This window comes from Bison bison, unplaced genomic scaffold (assembly GCF_000754665.1).
Source record: "Bison bison bison isolate TAMUID 2011002044 unplaced genomic scaffold, Bison_UMD1.0 scf7180017864453, whole genome shotgun sequence".
Classification (NCBI taxonomy): Eukaryota; Metazoa; Chordata; class Mammalia; order Artiodactyla; family Bovidae; genus Bison; species Bison bison.
Window position 1 is genome coordinate 1,940,571 of NW_011495015.1, and position 17,939 is coordinate 1,958,509.

Here is a 17,939-nt window from a genome sequence, read left to right on the forward strand (position 1 = left end):
GGCTCCCGGGCGCCGGGCTCGGGCTCAGCCAGGGGTTCGGGGCGCACGCGCTGCAGTTGGAGCAGGCGAAGCTGCACCCGCAGCTCAATGATGGCCTCGCGTTCCTCGTGAATGGCCTGGTTCAGGTGGTTGTTCTTGATCTGCAGGGACAGATGCAGCGGCCGGTCAGTGAGGGGTTGCGACCCGGAAAACAGGCTGAGCCACTGCCCACGGTCAGCAGGCCTGCCTCCCTCTGGGCAGGGCCCCCTCCCCCTCTGTGGACCTGGAGAGCTCCCTCCTTCCCGGGGGTGTTTTCCTGCTCAGCACTAACACGATCTGTAAACTGTGGGGGCAGAGCGAGCTGCTGCACCGGGCCTGTCTGCCGGCCCCCCCAAATGGCTTTGGGGCCAGCAACCCCAAGTGGGGGGTCCCGGGTGGGATTCTGTTGTGTCCGAGCCCCTGCCGGAAGGAGAGACAGCAGCCCAGGCCCATAGGCCCCATGTGAGGAGAGGAGCGAGTCCGATGAGCACGATGCGGACCCCAGCGCTCCCGAGGGCAGCAGCCCCGCGCATGCGCACCTCCAGCTCCTCGTTCTGCCGCTGCAGGTCTTGCAGGATGAGCTGCAGCTCGTCCTCGTCCTCGCTCTCGCTCTCACTGTCCGATGAGTACTCCTCGGTCTCGCTGCGGCCGTGCTGCTGGCGGCTGTGCGGGGACAGGACAGGGCAGGGAGCGCGTGGCCCCCCCGCACAGACAGGCTGGTGGTCTGCTTCTGGACTGTCCAGCTTTCTAGCGGGTCCACTCAGGATAAGGCCCACCTCAGAGGTAACAGAAGGTATGGAAGGGGGCGCTCTGCCTGGCCCTGTCACAGGAAGGGCTGAGGCTTGGACCGCCCTGCTCTCCCCAGAGTCCAAGTGGAGCCCTGACCCCTGCCCTCACCTCTGGATCTCGGCGATCTCCGCCCGGAGGCGCTCGATCTCTTCCTTCTCCGAGGCAATCTGTCGGCGCAGGAACTGCTCCATGGCTAGGAGCTCCTCCTGCTCAGTCAGGATCTCATTCTCCTAAAGCAGTGACACTGGTGAGCACCTCTGAAAGTCTAGGAAAGGTTGCTCTTCTGGGGTCTCCTCTGTCACCCTGAACTGTTTACGCCCATACACACAACACTGGGGCTTCTCGGGTAGTAAATAATCTGCCTGCAATGCAGGAGACCCGGGTTCCATCCCTGGGTGGGGAAGATCCCCTGGAGAAGGAAATGGCAACCCACTCCAGTATTCTTGCCTGGGAAATCCCACAGACAGAGGAGCCTGGCAGGCTACAGTCTGTGGAGTCACAGAGTTGGGAGTTGGACAGGACTAAGCGACTAACACTTCATACACATACGTTAACACACACGTTATAGGAAAGCTTGTAATGCACAACCCTAAAATACCCAGTTTACCTAATTTCAAGAAAAGCTTTGAGCAAAGGTAGACTAAATTGTTTGGGAGGAATGACTAGATTTTCCTCAAGACATAAAACGCTACTTAGGAATCCTTGTTACGTAAAGGATCCACAAGAGGCCAGCCAGCAGGCACACAGCAGAGTACTAGGGACTGTTTCTACCCCCAGCCTTTCTGAACACCTTCTCACAGAGAGTCTGAGGGCTACAAGGGGCCTTCGACAGTGTCACCAGGGAAGAAAGGCCCCGGCGACGTGCAGCTGTTGTCAATATCACCTGAAAGCAGAGTTGGTGATGGAAAAGTCTTTCCTTCTCAACACAAGCTACTGTCCTCCTCAACCCATGTCCCCAGGGATAATATTTAAACAGTAAATATGCATTTAACAGAATATGCGTTTCTAAAACTGACATCTGTCCAGGATCTAGCTAGCCCCTCCAACCCAGAGAAAAGATCCACAGCAGACAAAACTTAGGAGAGAACAGAGATGGAAAGCTATAGAAATGAGCTGGAAGCAGCCAAGGCCTACATTTCTTTCCAAACTAACAGGTGGCAGGAGGATAAGAACCTGTGATCAAACGTGAAAGGCGCTGCAGTCAAGTTCACTTTAAAGTCAATGGCCCAAAGTCTCCCGTGTGCATAAGAAACCCACAGAAGTCTCCAGTGTGTATAAGAAACCTCTCTTGGAGCTGTGCTCCTCACAGTCCCCAGCGTTTCTAAACACAGATGCTTATCCTTTTTATGAAAGCTAATGTTCCAAGAAACACCAGGATGAAAACTCTGAAATAAAGATGCATCTGGGACCTCACTCTCTCTTCAGGGGAGGAGAGTTGCATGACCCTGGTAGGCGTGACAGAAAAGGACTGAAACTTGTAGGACTTCAGTTATCTCTGGGACACAAGGATGGTTCAGCACAAATCAGTGACTGTGATACAGCACACTAACAAAATGAAGGATAAAAATCGTATCTCAAAAGATTCAAAGAAGCACTTGAAAAAGTTCAACATCCTTTCACAATAGAAACAAAGTGAGTATAGAAGGAATACGTTGCCATGATATAGCTGATATGACAGGCCTACTACAGATAACATGGTACCCCAGTGAAAGGCTCAAAGTATTTCTTCTGAGATCAGAGAGAGGACAAGAGGCCAGTCTCACCACTTCTGGTTATGCAGTACTGAAGTACCAGCCAGAGTAACTGAGCAGGAACAAAGGTGTCCCAATTGTAAAGAAGTAAAATTGTCTATTTACAGACAACATGATCTTATACACAGAAAACCACAGAGTCCATCAAATAACTGTTAGAAGCAATAAATTTAGGAAAGTTGCAAGATACAAAATCAACATACAAAAATCAGTTGCATTTCTACACACTAACTACTATCCAAAAAAGAAATTAAGAAAACAAATCCATTAAACAAAGAGGTGAAATATCTATATACTGAAAACAATAAAATACTGATGAAAGAAATTGAAGACACTAAAGATAAAATGAAAGGTACCTCATGTTCATAGATTAGAAGGAATAATATTGTTAAAATTTCCATACTACCAAAGTGATCTACACATTCACTGGAATCTCTATCAAAATTCCAATGGGGTTTTGAGGTTTCCCCCAGAAACAGAAAAAATAATCCTAAAATTCATTCAGAACCACAAAAGACTGTAAGAACCACAGCAAACATTTTTTTTAAGCCAAAGCAATCTTAAACAAAAGAACAAAGTTAGAGGCATCACCCCACAACCAAACAGTCCAGTACTGGCATAAAAACATACACATAGACCAATGGAGCAGAACAGAGTCCAGAAATAAATCCACACACTCACGGTCAACTGATCTTTGACAAGGACGCTAATAAACAATGGAGAAAGAACAGTCTCTCTAATAAATGGTGTTGAGAAACTGGTTTTCCACAGGCAAAAAAGTGAAACTGAACCCTTACCTTCTCTCACTACACACACATCAATCACCTCAAAATGGACTAGAGACTTAAATATAAGACCTGAAATCATAAAATTATTAGAAGAAAACACAGAGAGAGTTTCTTAACATTGGTCTGAGCAAGAATTTTTTTAGATATGACCTGAAAAGCACAAATATACAACAGACAAATGGGATTGCATCAAACTAAAAAGTTTCCACACAGCAAAGAAAGTGGAGTGAAGAGACAGACTACAGAATGACAGAAAATACTGCAAACCTTACATCAGATGAGGGGTTAGTATATATAGGAAGAAGTCGAACAACTCTACAGCAAGAAAACAACCCAATTAAAAAATGGGCAAAGGACTTAAATTGACATTTCTCAAAAGAAGACATTGAAATGGCCAACAGATCACTGTCACTCATCATCAGGGAAACGCAAATGAAAACCACAATGAGCTATCACCTCATGCCTGTCAGAATGGCTTTTATCAAAAACACAAGAGGTAACAAGTGTTGGTGAGGATGTGGAGAAAAGGAACCCTTGTGCATTGTTAGTGGGAATATAAATTGGTACAGCAACTGTGGAAGACAACATGGAGGTTCCTCAAAACTACAAAGCAGAGCTATCACAGTTCTAGCAATCCAGCTTCTGAATGTATAAATGTAAACAGAACACTAAAGAGAGATGTTCACTGCAGCATTATTTACATCAGTCAATATATGAAAACAGCCCAATGGCTGATGGATGAATGGATATAACAATGTGACATGCACATATTCATAAAACATAAGTATACACATGCCCACATAAATATACAACATAGACAACATAAACATACATATATATGTAACAAATATATTCTGACGTAAGAAGGAAATCCTGGCATTTAATAGCACAGATGAACCTGGAGGACATGATAAGTGAAACAAGCCAGACAGAAAAAGACAAATACCATATGATTTCACTGCTTATTTGTGGAATCAAAAAGTTGAACTCATAGAAGCAGAGAGTACAACAGTGGTTACCAGGCCTTGGAGAGTGAGTAAAATAGGGAGGTACTGGTAAAAAAAATACAGCTGCACTTGTGTTGAAGGACTGTCTAGAGAGGTAATGCTGATGACGACGCTGTACTCAATGGTGGATTATGCCACGAGAGAGTGTCTTTCAGGTGCTCACATCACAGAAGGTAACTGTGAGAGGGTAACTGACTGTAGCAATCATTTCACTGGGTGGAGGTGCATCAGATCATGTGTATACCTTAAATATATATTTTTCTTTTTTTTTTTTAAAGATCTTGCAAAATAGAAGAGGTACACTTACCTGGGCAAGAAGAATATTTATGACTTCCTCGTTTTCATTCATTTCTTCTTTGGAAACATCCTCTTTTGAAAGACTGGCTATTTCTTGGGCAATCTTGGTTTCACATTCCTGTTCAACAAGAGAAATGGAAGCACTGCTCAGCCCACTGTAACACAGTCAATAAACTTACACTGTCCCCATTCCTGAAATTTCCTCCTCAGCTTCTGGAACGGAAACACTAAGAGTGGCACAGCCAGCAGAACCTCTGGATGGGGCATCTGATAAATGGGCTTTGACAGTAACGTGTGGATCTCACGCTGTGGATGTACTGGAGGAAAATGTTCGGTTCTAGCTAACGTGCTCAGCATTTCTGGAACCTTCCCATATAAACTGTCTTCCATGATCCTTCCTGTTTGGAGGGGGTCTACTTTAAGCCTACAGTTAGTTGGTTTTGCCGACAGTACCAACGGCAAGTAGCCATTGTCAAGTCAAGTAGCCACTGTCTATCACAACACCAAACGTCTCCAACACCACAAAGTCCCCTTGGGCTCCTCCGCCACCTGTTGCCGCTGGAAACCACTAACCTGCTTTCCATTGCTCTGGTCTCACCTTCTTTTATGTTTCATATAAACTGAATTAATCAGTAAGCAGTCTTTTTCCTGGCACGTTAAATTTCACAACTCATCTATGTTATATCAGTAGTTTGCTGAGTAACATGCAAGGATATGAATGTACCCCAGTTTGTTTATCCGTTCACCAGCTGGTGGGCATTTCAGTCCTTTCTACTTTTGAGCTACTAATAAAACCTGTAAAAACCACTAAGTATCTGCTCTGGGAGGGAACATGCCTTCTTCTGCTAGATAAACACTTAGGAGTGGGATTGCTGGGCCAGATGATAACCTGATGCTTAACTCTGAAAGAAACTGCCAAACTGTTTTCCAAAATGACTGAAACAGTCAAGATCAGTAAAGCAGAGCTCCAGCCGCTCTACGTTCCTGTCAACACTTGGTACTTTTGATACTAGTCATCCTGGCTGGTGCGCAGTGGCTCCTCACTGTGACTGCGATCTGCACTTCCTCACTGATGAACAACCTTCACACGTGCCTCTTTATCATGCACATATAATCTTTGGTAAAGAACTTCAGTAAAGTGCTGTTTAAACTTTTGCCTTTTTAAAACTGAATTTTTATTATAATAATCGTACACTCTGGTGGGGGATATTAATAATGACTGAGGCTAAGAATATGGAGTAAAGGAGTATGAATTCTCTGTACCTTTCCCTCAGTTTGGCTGTCAACCTAAAACTGCCCTAAAAAAATACAATTAAAAAAATTGGTTTGTCTTATTAAGTCTAAAGAATTTTTAATATATTCTAGTTCAAGAACTTTATCAAGTGTCTGTTTTTTGCAAATATGTCACAGTCTCTGGTCTGCATGTTCATCTTTCTAACAGTGTCTTTTGAAGAGTATATTTTGATAAAATATAGTTTACCAAATTTTTCTTTTACAGTTCATGAATTTTTGTATCCTATTTAAGAAATCACTCAAACAGCTCATACAACTCAATAACAAAAAAAAAAAGAATCAAAAAATGGGCAAAAGACCCAAATAGACATTTCTCCAAAGAAGACATACAGATGGCCAACAAGCAAATGAAAAGATGAAATCATCATTGCTAATTATTAGAGAAATCCAAGTCAAAACTACAATGAGGTATCACCTCACACTGGTTAGCATGGCCATCATTAAAAAGTCTACAAATAATAAATGCTGGAGAGGGTGTGGAGAAAAGGGAAACTTCTTATACTGTTGGTGGGAATTTAAGTTGGTGCAGCCACTATGGAAAACAATATGGAGGTTCCTCAAAATACCAAAAAATAGAGTTGTCATACAATCCAGTAAGCCCATTCCTGGGCCTATATCCAGATAAAACTATAATTCAAAAAGAGAGTTGCACCCCTAATGTTCACAGCAACACTATTCACAATAGCTAAGACATGCAAACAACCTAAATGTCCATCGACAAATGAATAAAGAAAATATATATACATATATCTATATATGAACACATACAATGGAACACTATTCAGCCATTTAAAAGCAATAACGCCATTTGCGCCAACACAGATGCAACTAGAAATGATCATACTAAGCAAAGTCAGTCCCCTTATATGTGGAATCTAAAATGACTCGAACTTATTTATGAAACAGCAAAAGACTCAGACACAGAGAACAGACCTGTGGTTGCCAAGCAAATGGGAGCATGGGGGAGGAATAGACTGGGAGGCTGGGTCATTTTTTTCCACATAAATTTTTTTTTCACAGAGATTTTAGAAAAGCTTACTAATTTCTACCCAAAATCACCTGTTTAAATTTTGATTGGAATGGAATCCACAGATGAACTTGGGAAAACCTAACATTTTAACAATATTGTGATAAAAACATATTTCTAATTTATTTATGTCTTTTTTTAGGTGCACTATCCAATAGTTCATTGCAAACATACGGAATACAACAGACGTGTGTATCTGATCTTGTATGTTACAGCATTGCTAAACTCACATATTCAATTTTGTATAGATTTCTTAAGATTTTATACAGAGACAATCACATGATTTGTATATAAAGACTAATTTCTCTCCAATCCATATGCCTTCTTTTTCTTGTTTTGCTGCACTGGCTAAAACACCTCCAGTACAATGTTGAACAGAAGCAGTAAAAGCAGAAATCCTTGCTTGTATACCCAATCAATCCCAGAAGAAAACATTCAGACTTTTACCATGAAGTACAATGTAAATCACAAGACTTTTTTCTGTAAATGCTCTTTATCAGGCTGAAAAGATAGAGTTTTTATTAAGAAATAAATGTCAAATTCTGCTACACACTTTTTCTGCATCTTCTGATATGATCTTATCATTTTTCTTATTTTTAGTCTGTTAATATAATGAATCTTTAAAAGTCATTTATTTCTCAAAGTTGAAATCAACTTGATAGAACCTTTGGAGCATTCTGTGAATTAATAAGCAGACATGAAGACAGCTTCAAGAAATTAGTAAAGCAGAGGTAAGCCATCCCATTCTGTCTTGGCTCTGGTTTGTTACGTCACAGCTCCTTTATCCAAGAGGGATGCAGAAGCGAGAAAGGAAGCCACACCCACAGGGGTCAAGACCCTGTGTTAAAGGCTGATGGGTGACACCACACGGTGGACAATGACCACACGAGGCCTGGTTGGTCTGTCACTAAAACCTGATTCCAGGCCAAATCATGAAGGGACTAATTAAAAACAGGCATTGTAAGCAAAAGACAACCTGGTAAGCAGAGGAGAAAGGAAAATGCACAGAGGGCATCTGCAGGTCCTAGAGTGCCGGGCAGACATCTCGTCGCTGCCTCCTCTCTGACAAAGCCACCGCCACGTCCACGCACACCACCAGCCCTCGAGCCAGAGTACTGCACTGTCTGGACTCTCAGCAGAACCACAACTGTGACTACCACGGACCACGTGGTCCCAGTCAGACGAATGTCAACTTGTGTTGACACTGGAAGTGCTCTTGGACCCTGATATTGAATGTGCACATAGGTGTTAAGAGGGGCCCAGAGATGTGGGACCTCAACCTCAGACTGGCCGGGACACTCACAGAGTCCCAGCACCAAGCAACACACTGAGCCAGAGGGAGACTGACAGTCGGGCTTGCAAACCCCGAGCTCATCCAGCAGAACCTGTCACCTGCCTGTTTCCAGGAAAAGAAAACCCCTCCTGACCTTCAGTACCTCCATGTGTAAGGCCTCCAATTCCCCCGCAGCCTTTGAAATGTATCACCACTGCACTGCTTCTCACCCTGGAAACCTGTTTACAAGTCCAACCAAGCCAGAAACAACAAAACTGACATCTTTTAGTCAAACAGTGTAATTCAAAAACTCAACTTCCTAAATTAAAGGCAGCACTTCCCTGATACCAAGCTGAAGGATCAATAATCAAGAACTGGAAACATGTGGACAAATCTCCCATCGGGGAACTTCCCTTCAGAAGGGATTTGTTGTCATACTTAAAAAAAATAACTTAAAATGGTATATAAAAGATTTTAGTGCATTCTTTTTACATTTCATCATAAACATGATATACCAAAATAATAAATTTACTCACTTGTCTTTTAGCTTCTCTCAGTTTTCTCTTGAGGGCTGTCAGAATTCTTTGTACTTCCCATAATCTCTCCTCTTTCGATAAATCCTTTATCCCGCCCTGTAGATCTCGATGTAAACAATTCAAAAGAAACTCCTAGAAAGTAATACACCACACACTGAATAGGATTTCACGTCTTATCATCTTAAAGCCACATGCCATTTCTAAAGATGCAAAATCGACTACTTTTCGGTTATCGTTAAAGAAATGACATAATGGCACAGATTGTGTTTTCAAGGCTATGACTGAAAAATCCTCCTTAGTTTTTCTGCCTGAGCACTAGGTTCTAATCCATCGGCACACATTGGTTCCCCAGCAGTCAATTCACATCCCTTCCCCCAAGAATATCAACTACTAAGAAACAGGAACTTGGAAATGACAGGGAAGAAAAGCAAGCAGGGATCTGATGTGTTACATGCAAACAAAAGATGCAATAATAATCAAATGGAAGTAAATGTCTTAGTCTTGAGTTTCTTACTGGGCTTGCCAAGCACACACAACTGACCAGCGCTATTTCAGAAGGACAGTGGGAAAGCACAGGATCTGGGGTTAAATCCTCGTTGTAAAACTTGGTAATAAACCAGGTGACACAGATTTACCTCTGCCAACTTTCATTATTCTCATCTGTAAAGTAAGGCCAATAAAGCAGCCTTGTTCAGATAAGGCAACATTTTTGGACTGCTTACAACATACCTGGCACCTTGCTGAACATTTTTTAACACATTATTTCATTTAAGGTCATCTTCAGATCAAACCTAGGAGAGGACTCACTTTTAAAGGCAATCCCCAAGTCTTAAGGAGGTTAAGCAATGTGCCTAATTCAGTCAGTCAGGAGCAGAGCAAGAATTTCAAGCCAGGTCTTTTGATTTCCAAACCTGTGCTCTGTGTACCATGATATCCCGACTTAATGAGCATGAATCAGCACCACAAGGGAAGTTCTGGCCTTGGTGTGCCATGAAGAGAGTGCCCAAAAGCTACATACACACAGGAAGTGCTCAAGGACCAGGGACTCATGGGCGTCAGCACCCCAGTCTCCCACTGGGTCCGCGTGAGGGTGGCTCGGGGGCCGGAGGGCGGCGCGCACACACCTGTCTCCGTATCTCCTCCTTGATGCTCTCCTGGGTCTCAGGCAGTGTGGGCATCGTGGCCATGTTAGACCATCGCAGGGGCTTCGTCACTTGCTTCAGTGTCACATTTCCAAAGAGCTCTTGCACATGTGTGAAAAATACATACAGAACACGATTGCTAATCTAAAAAAAAAAGGATTTGCAAGAAAAATATTAAAATCATCGTTTCATTTCATTTGTGTCTATTGCCTAAGTACCTTCTTTAATCTTCAGGAGTCACAAGACATGCTTCGCTACTTAATGGCCAATTTAAAGAAGAGAATGAGAAAGTACAGGTTAAGTGGCAGACTCAGCACTATGAGGGACTGGGGGAAAAGCCAAGAAAGGGACGCAGAGGCTGATTATCATTGATTTATTCTGTTTTAGCACTAGAGCATTAACTGATTTTTTAAATCCTATGTTCTTTATTTTCCAGTTACTATGAGGCATTCTAACACACGCGACTGGATCAACTGAGAAACAGGGGAGCCTGTGGCTACAGAGGTGGGCTGAGCATGGGCATCCCCACTCCAGGGACAAACACCTTCCAGGAAACTCCAAAGCTCAGGATGGAGGAGCTAAGACATCAGGATGGAGGAGCTAAGACATCAGGATGTTAGGTGGCTAAATAGCTGGTAAAAGAAACTGTTTCCTATCTAAAACTTACTCTGACAACACACCTGCATTTTCTGTGACACCATCATCCCTATTATAGAAATACTAAGTAACAATGTAATATTTACCAAATTCTGAAAACTTAACTAACAGGAAATTTAAGGAACATCTTGTTTCCAAGCTATAAGCAATGAGCAATGAAGGAATCTTCAGTGAAAGAAAATACACTGTTATATGTAGCAGTGTGCTATAACAGTGACCAACAAGTGACCTGGTGTATTCACCAAGAGGGCTTAAAACAAAAACTATAACCCCTCTCATTGTTCTGCCCTCTGTTTCTGGCCAGAGTGAAATATCAGTAACTCCAATAAAGGAACTCACACATTCTATGCCAGCACCAAGTGAGTAGCAGGAAGCGAAGACCAGGAATTTACGTTATAAAGAATCACCACCCACCTCCTTGAAATGCCTCCCCAGGTTAAGATTCTATAAAATACTTTATATAATCTTCACGACTGAAATCTTCAGGTTAAGTCCCTGACCAAATGAATAATGTTAGGCCCCCTTGGGCCTGAGTCTGAATGTCTATGTGACATGATTGAGCAGTAATGCTATTTGATGGAGTAACTGAAATCTTCAAAATTCTGCGGATGAACTGGGACTGCAGGTACCCTGGCTCCTCCTCCACTAAGGACAGGTCACTGTCATCAGGAGCTGCTTCCAGACCTACACCCAAACCTGGACAATACTCATATTCCACAGGCACAGCTCAAAGGCCAACCTGCTCACCAGCTTTCACGTCAACACCATCCACACTCAGGCCAAGCCCTTGCCCACTGTCCCTGGCCCACTGCTTGGTATGACTCGGCAATGGGAAGCGCACTCGCCCCAACCCCAAGGGCCCACATGTGTGCCAGGAAGGCTGTGTACCTGCACAGTGGGGCTGAGCACTATGGAAATGTTCTGGATGTTCATTTTTGTTTCCAGTTCCTTGGCAATAACATGGTCCATGTGCACGATGAGCCAGGAGATGAGAAGGCGGCTGCACTCGGGCAGGTCTTCCAGCAGGCGCTGGAACTCCTGCACCTTCTCGGCCTCCGAGCTCCGGCCACACGCCTCCTCGAAGCGAGGCAGGAGCTCCTTGGTCAGCAGGTTCTCAGGCAGGTCCCGCAGGTACTGCTTCAGCAAACTGGCCACTGTGTTCGGTTCATACTCTTCCAAGTTTGGAGATTCCTCTCTGTCGTAGGCTGCTTTCAGCTCATCCACCTTGGATTTAATTCCTGAGAACATTCAAATTCAGAACAAAAAGAAGAGTTAAGAAAAAAATCAAACACACAGCTTTCTTCCCCAGCATGCCCATCATCACCCCTGGGGGAGATGGGAAAAGAGCCAACCTGGCACATTAATTGTTTATCTGCATATCGTTCACACAATTCCTCCGTAAATAAGAGAGAAAGCTACACTCTGAGGACAAATTTAGCCAAACACTAAATGATAATGGAAAAACAATATTCAGAACAAATATCACAGCAAACACAGAAACATTAAGCAAATATGCCAATCGATTCAGGGAAAATATGTTTTTAAAGATTACATAGGCAAAAGTTAAACTACAATTCGAGAATAAGCCTTCCTCTACATGAGTGGCCAACTGCTTTTTCTAACCAGTCACAAGACTGACAATATAAAATATAACTCAGTACACAAAAGCACGCTGCAAAAAGGTGTGGGTGAGTACTTTTTTTATAAATAAAAATTGTATCAAATGGAAAAGGTGAGCTCACCATCTAAATAAACTGTCTGAAAATTATTCCCCAATAAATACCTAATTTCTAATAATACCTAATATCTAATTTCTACATTTAAATTCTTTACATGTTTTCTTAATCTGAAACAGGGCTAGAACCAAAAAAAAAGTGAAACCTGGGTTACTAAAATCAAATTGTTTTGCTTTTCTTACTGGTCAGAAAGAAACACACATAAATGTTTTTAAGACACTAAGTATGTAAGTCTTGACTCCAGTCTGCATTTAAGACAGAATTCAGTGACACTGACTGCTCGCTCATGAGAGCACAAAGTAGCTTCCGCTGTCTTCAATACTAGAAACTTCAGGCCAAGGTGTGACGCCACACACACAGACCACCACTCAACTGTAAACAAGAATGAAATCCTGCCGCTGGCAACAGCATGGCTCAACCTGAGGGTGTTAAGCTACATGAACTAAGTCAGAGAAAGACAAGGACTTCCTTTATGGAATCTAGACAAATAAAGCAGTGAATGTAACAAAAAAGAAACAGACTCAGACACACAGAACAAGTTAGTGGTCACCAGAGGAGAGAGGAAGTGTGAGGGCTAAATTAGAGGTAGGGAACTAAGAGGCACAAACTAAATGCGCAAAATAAATACACTCCACAGTGCAGCACAGGGAATACGGCCAGCATTTCACAGCAACTATAAACGGAGTATAATCTTTAAAAACACTGAATCACTGTGCCGTATCTCTGAAACTTAACACTGTACATCAACTATACTTCAATTACAAAAAAACTTTAGGCCAGTTATTAAAAACAAGCCATGAACTGAGGCTGACATTGTAATGGTAAACATTACAAAACCTTTTAATGGCATCACAATAAATCAATAACTTAATCCAGCACTGACAAAATAAAACCAGCAATTCCAAATAGGAAAATAATAATATAGATTTTATTTTGCTATAATCTTCATTTTGAGGTGGAAAAGTTAGAAAATAATTCCTATTTTCTTACTTTTCTGAATAAAATATGGTGAGTGACAACTTTAATTGAAATTCCTGACACCCTCCTCTCTCTCTCATGAACACCTTGTAGACACATAATTTTGCCCCAGCAGTGCCTGCCCAGAAAATGGCACAAGTGAACAATTAGAATATGTGTTTAGTCTGTTACTCAGAAATTGTTACCAAAATGCTTTCCTTTTAAAAACTGAACACTTCAAAGTCCCAGGTACAGAAAGAGCAGATGACAATAGATTAGTTTTAAAACTAGAACTTGGACATGAATAAGTGTGAATCAAAGTTCTCCATGAAAAAGCGCTACTACTAGCATTCGAAAAGAAAAGTCACAGGCACGGTTCTGCAGTCCAGAATGCTGAATGCAGTGCTCTGCCAGAGCCTCACAAATAAATACAGAACTGATCAAAGCAGGTGCTCGTTCTCCAAGGCGCCAAGGACCAGGGGAGCAGCTCAGTGTCGAATAGAGAAGACATTCCACACCTCCAGCTCCAAAAGAATACAAACATAAAAAATCAGGACAAAGTCCAAAGAATCCTCTGAACAACGCTATAGGAACCTTCAGAGAAGCTTTCACCTAAAATGACATTTCCTCATGCCTATCAAAATCATAAGCGAGAAGCAGCTATGTTAGTACTGTGTAGATCTTTAAAAATCCATCTAATTTTTCTTAAAAGGCAAGTTTTACATTCAGTTAAATGTGTTTATGTAACTAAGAAGTTGTAAGTTAAAATTCAGTGCCTAATTCATTTTCTTATTTTCTATAAAATAGCAGCATATTAGCCAAAACACTCTTAAATGACATGTTATCTGTGGGCTACGTAAAGGTCTCCCCAGTTATCAAACATGCCTGCCCTTTCTTAACAAAGAAAGGGCATATCAAATCTACCTTCATATCAAATCTACCTTCAAGAAATGTGCATGAACCAATTAAATAGAAAAACTAAATCTAGTCTCTTTATTCTAAATGTTTCTGATCTAACTCATCATGAACATGCATGAGCAACAATGCATGTTACAGCCTCAGTCACAGGAAGGTGATGACTAGATTTAGAAAAACTAAATCTAGTCTCTTTATTCTAAATGTTTCTGATCTAACTCATCATGAACATGCATGAGCAACAATGCATGTTACAGCCTCAGTCACAGGAAGGTGATGACTAGATTTAGAAAAACTAAATCTAGTCTCTTTATTCTAAATGTTTCTGATCTAACTCATCATGAACATGCATGAGCAACAATGCATGTTACAGCCTCAGTCACAGGAAGGTGATGACTAGATTTAGAAAAACTAAATCTAGTCTCTTTATTCTAAATGTTTCTGATCTAACTCATCATGAACATGCATGAGCAACGACACATGTTACAGCCTCAGTCATAGGAAGGTGATGACTGCATCGCACAGGTAGGACCTGCATCCTGCACCAACACCAAAGCCACACCGCTTTGTAAGAACAGAGTCTCAGTTTTGGACCACACGTGTCTTGTTTGACTTTAGACACCCAATAGGAATCACACTCCTGCCAAGTATGAGATGTTAGTTTTCACACACACGGAATGTAGGAAAATGGAACCTAGACTTCACTAGCATATGTCAGAGCCACACCTGACCTAGAGGAATCCACCCCTGAGGTCTAAACACTTAGCAAGAACAGCCCATCCCTCAGCTGGACTGAGGAAAAACTCACATGACAGCGTCAGCACTGTGTCTCGTGGCCAAGACACATCCTGGACGCAGACGCCAGACACCTTCCCTCCCCGCTGACCTCCTCCCGACACCCAACCTCTCGGGGGCGCCCAGGTGAGGGGTGCTGCCCACACGCACCAGGCACTACAAAATGAACCCACGGTGAGCCCTCCTAATGGGGGTGTGGGGATCGAGTAAAAAAGGCAGCGTGCATGCGCGCGCGCACACACACACACACACGGACACAGTGTGGGGGCCTTCGTTCACCGGGAAGGACCAAGGACATGAATGAGGCTTAGGACCCGTGTCACAACCTTGCTCATAAGCACTCTGCTCCTTCCTTTGAAACACAGAGGCAAGCCGACCAGTAGCGAGCAGCGCGGCCCTCACCTGACACCCTGTAGATGCCCTCGCACTTCATGCCGTGCTTCTCCACGTAGTCCACACACTCCCGGAAAACTGCGGGCAGCCGCACGCCGTCGTACATCATGGTCCTCTCCACCGCGTCAGCCAGCGGGATCCCGAAGATGGGCCTGAGGCTCGGGACGTCCAGCTGAGGCACCTCTGGCTCCTGAATCGGCTTCTTCTTCTTCTTCTTCTCCTTCCACTGTTTAACCACGTCAGCTGCTGTCAAGTCTTTTGACTTCTTCTCTTTATGCTTCTCCTCTTTGTGCTTTTCTTCCTTATGTTTTTCCTCTTTGGGTTTCTCTTTTATTTTAAAATCCTTCTCTTTCTTTTTAGAAAAGCTGGGCTTCTTGAAGACATGGATCCCCTTGGACCTCTTCATTTTGGAAGGACTTTCGGCTTCATCCCCCGAACTATCTTCCTGAAAGGCAGCATAGCCCTCAGCTGCCAAAGAAACGCAGGAAGCGTGAGTCACAGTCTGCTGAATGTTACACTGTCCATTTTCTATGTTTAAAACAGGTCCAAAGAAGAGTCACCTGGCCTTGGCGACCTATCTTTCCACCTGTGGCCCAGCCCTCCTGTTCTCCCGGCCACTCATCTCGGCTGAAAGGTGTTGCTGTGACATCTCTCAACCACAAGAGGGCAACATGCCCAGAGCTAGTTACCCTTGCAACTGGTTTTATTCTATACATGTGTGCAAGAGAAACTTTTACAAACCAAATTACTGAAAATAATCATTATTTCAACTTATTGGGAAAGAATCCCACCATCACACACAACATTCCTTCACAGTCAGAAGAACATCCTCTAACCTACACTTCTCTCAGCTAAGGTTTTCCTATTTGGTTCCTGGAATCTGAAGCCGTCTCCAGTCACAATTGGAGATGCAGGACTATGTAGGTGCTCTTTTCCTATCCACTGCACCTGGCTCCCGGGTCTCTGGCTGGTAAGTTCCCTCTGGGGCCAGCAGCAGGGATGGAGCCTCCTCTGGGGAGGACCGACCAGGAAAGCCCTAAGCTTGAGCGTCGTCGGCCACGCCCCTGAGTCAGAAAGCCTGGGTTTCACATTAACAGCTACTCAATATCAGAGCTGTCCTAGTTGGGCTTCCTTGTTTTTGGGGGTTTTTTTAAACATCTAAAACTCTCCTGTTCTTTTCTTTAGCCAAATATCTTACAAGCTAAAATAGAAATTAATAATAGAGATTTTAAAATAGAGATTAAAGGTATTGCATAAATTTCCTTCTGGTTAAAATACCACGAACTCCACACCAACCAGAATAGCAAAAGAAGAGCATGATATTGGGTGGCCAAAAAGTTCATTTGAGTTTTTCTGTAACATCTTACAGGAAAACCTGAACTTTTCGGCCAACCCAATAATAAAAAGCTATCATCCTCCCTACAGAACAGGAATCCCATATGGGTGTGTCCTGGCATCTGCTTAAGAAAACAAATACACTATCTTTTACCATGTGCCCCAACTGGCCTACAACCTCATCAAGACAGTAAGACTCCATAAGCACAAAATTTCAACATTTATTTTTCATACATTATTTTAAAAAACCAACTTAAGAAACCTCCACCAGACAACTTTACCACTTCTGGAAATTCAGTATTTTTACTTGTGATAGTAAGACCCTAAAATACAAAAACTGAGACCCTGAAAAGAAAATATAAAACAGGAGTCCCTGGATATAGGATGGCAGGTACACGTGAGTAGAGCAGAAATTTATCTAGAATAAAGCCACAGCACAGAGGAAACGGCACTTACTCCTTTTTTCCTTTTTCTTGAACTTTCCTTTCTTCTTCCCATGGTCCTTCTCATCGTCAGACACTACGTCGGGAGGCTCGTGGAGGTTGTCGTGGGGGGGTGAGGGCTCGCCCGTGCGGTACAGCCCGGGAAACTTGGTGGGGCTGATCTCCTCAGAGCTGGGGGTGCGGGTGAGCCCGCTGCCATGCTCCACCCTGCGGTGCTCACTGGGGCTGCTGGTGGGGGGCAGGAAGCACTCGGTCATGCTGCCTCCCTGATGACAGCGAGGAGGGCTTCTTGGTCACCTACCCATCACACCTGCGGGAGACACAGCATCACGGTCACCTGGTGGCCACCAATGCCCAGGGGCAGCAGACAGACGCACAGCTTGGCAAACTCCCCCCTCGAGAACTGTCGCTGGTTTTGTCATCTTGAATTGATTCGTGCCTCACACATGCACGTCAGTTCTCAAAAAGCTGAAAGCACTGGATCTTCAAGTGTGGGGAAAATTAACCAAATGGAAGGACATAGGACATCAAGGCAGGACACAGGGTTTCTCCTAAAAAGAGCCCGCCGCTCTGTAAGGGGTTTCATTTTGATTGCTATCCAACAGAAAACTTTTTCTTAAGTTATGACCAAACAACCATGAATAACAAGAAGACTCTTTATATAACTACACATGAATAGTTTAGTATCATTAGTGAAATCTACAGAACAGTGACAGATGCAGTGATTCACACAGGTACAGGTCATTAGCTGCAGTTACATACCGCATTAGACAAGCCATGTGTTCAT

At 43.2% G+C, this 17,939-nt stretch overlaps 1 protein-coding gene across 1 annotated transcript in view; it reads right to left on the reverse strand.

Moving 5' to 3' along the window:
• Window positions 1–17,492, reverse strand: part of RALBP1 (ralA binding protein 1) — a 17,991-nt gene extending 499 nt beyond the window's left edge. Inside the window, exons 1-9 of the mRNA XM_010859117.1 lie at window positions 17,166–17,492; window positions 15,384–15,842; window positions 11,467–11,816; window positions 9,904–10,065; window positions 8,780–8,911; window positions 4,661–4,768; window positions 916–1,037; window positions 558–681; window positions 1–140 (exon numbers count right to left, since the gene is read on the reverse strand). Coding sequence (XP_010857419.1) covers window positions 1–140; window positions 558–681; window positions 916–1,037; window positions 4,661–4,768; window positions 8,780–8,911; window positions 9,904–10,065; window positions 11,467–11,816; window positions 15,384–15,842; window positions 17,166–17,409 — 1,841 coding nt within the window. The 5' untranslated portion in view covers window positions 17,410–17,492. The remainder of the gene's footprint in view (window positions 141–557; window positions 682–915; window positions 1,038–4,660; window positions 4,769–8,779; window positions 8,912–9,903; window positions 10,066–11,466; window positions 11,817–15,383; window positions 15,843–17,165) is intronic.
• Window positions 17,493–17,939: the final 447 nt, after the last annotated feature.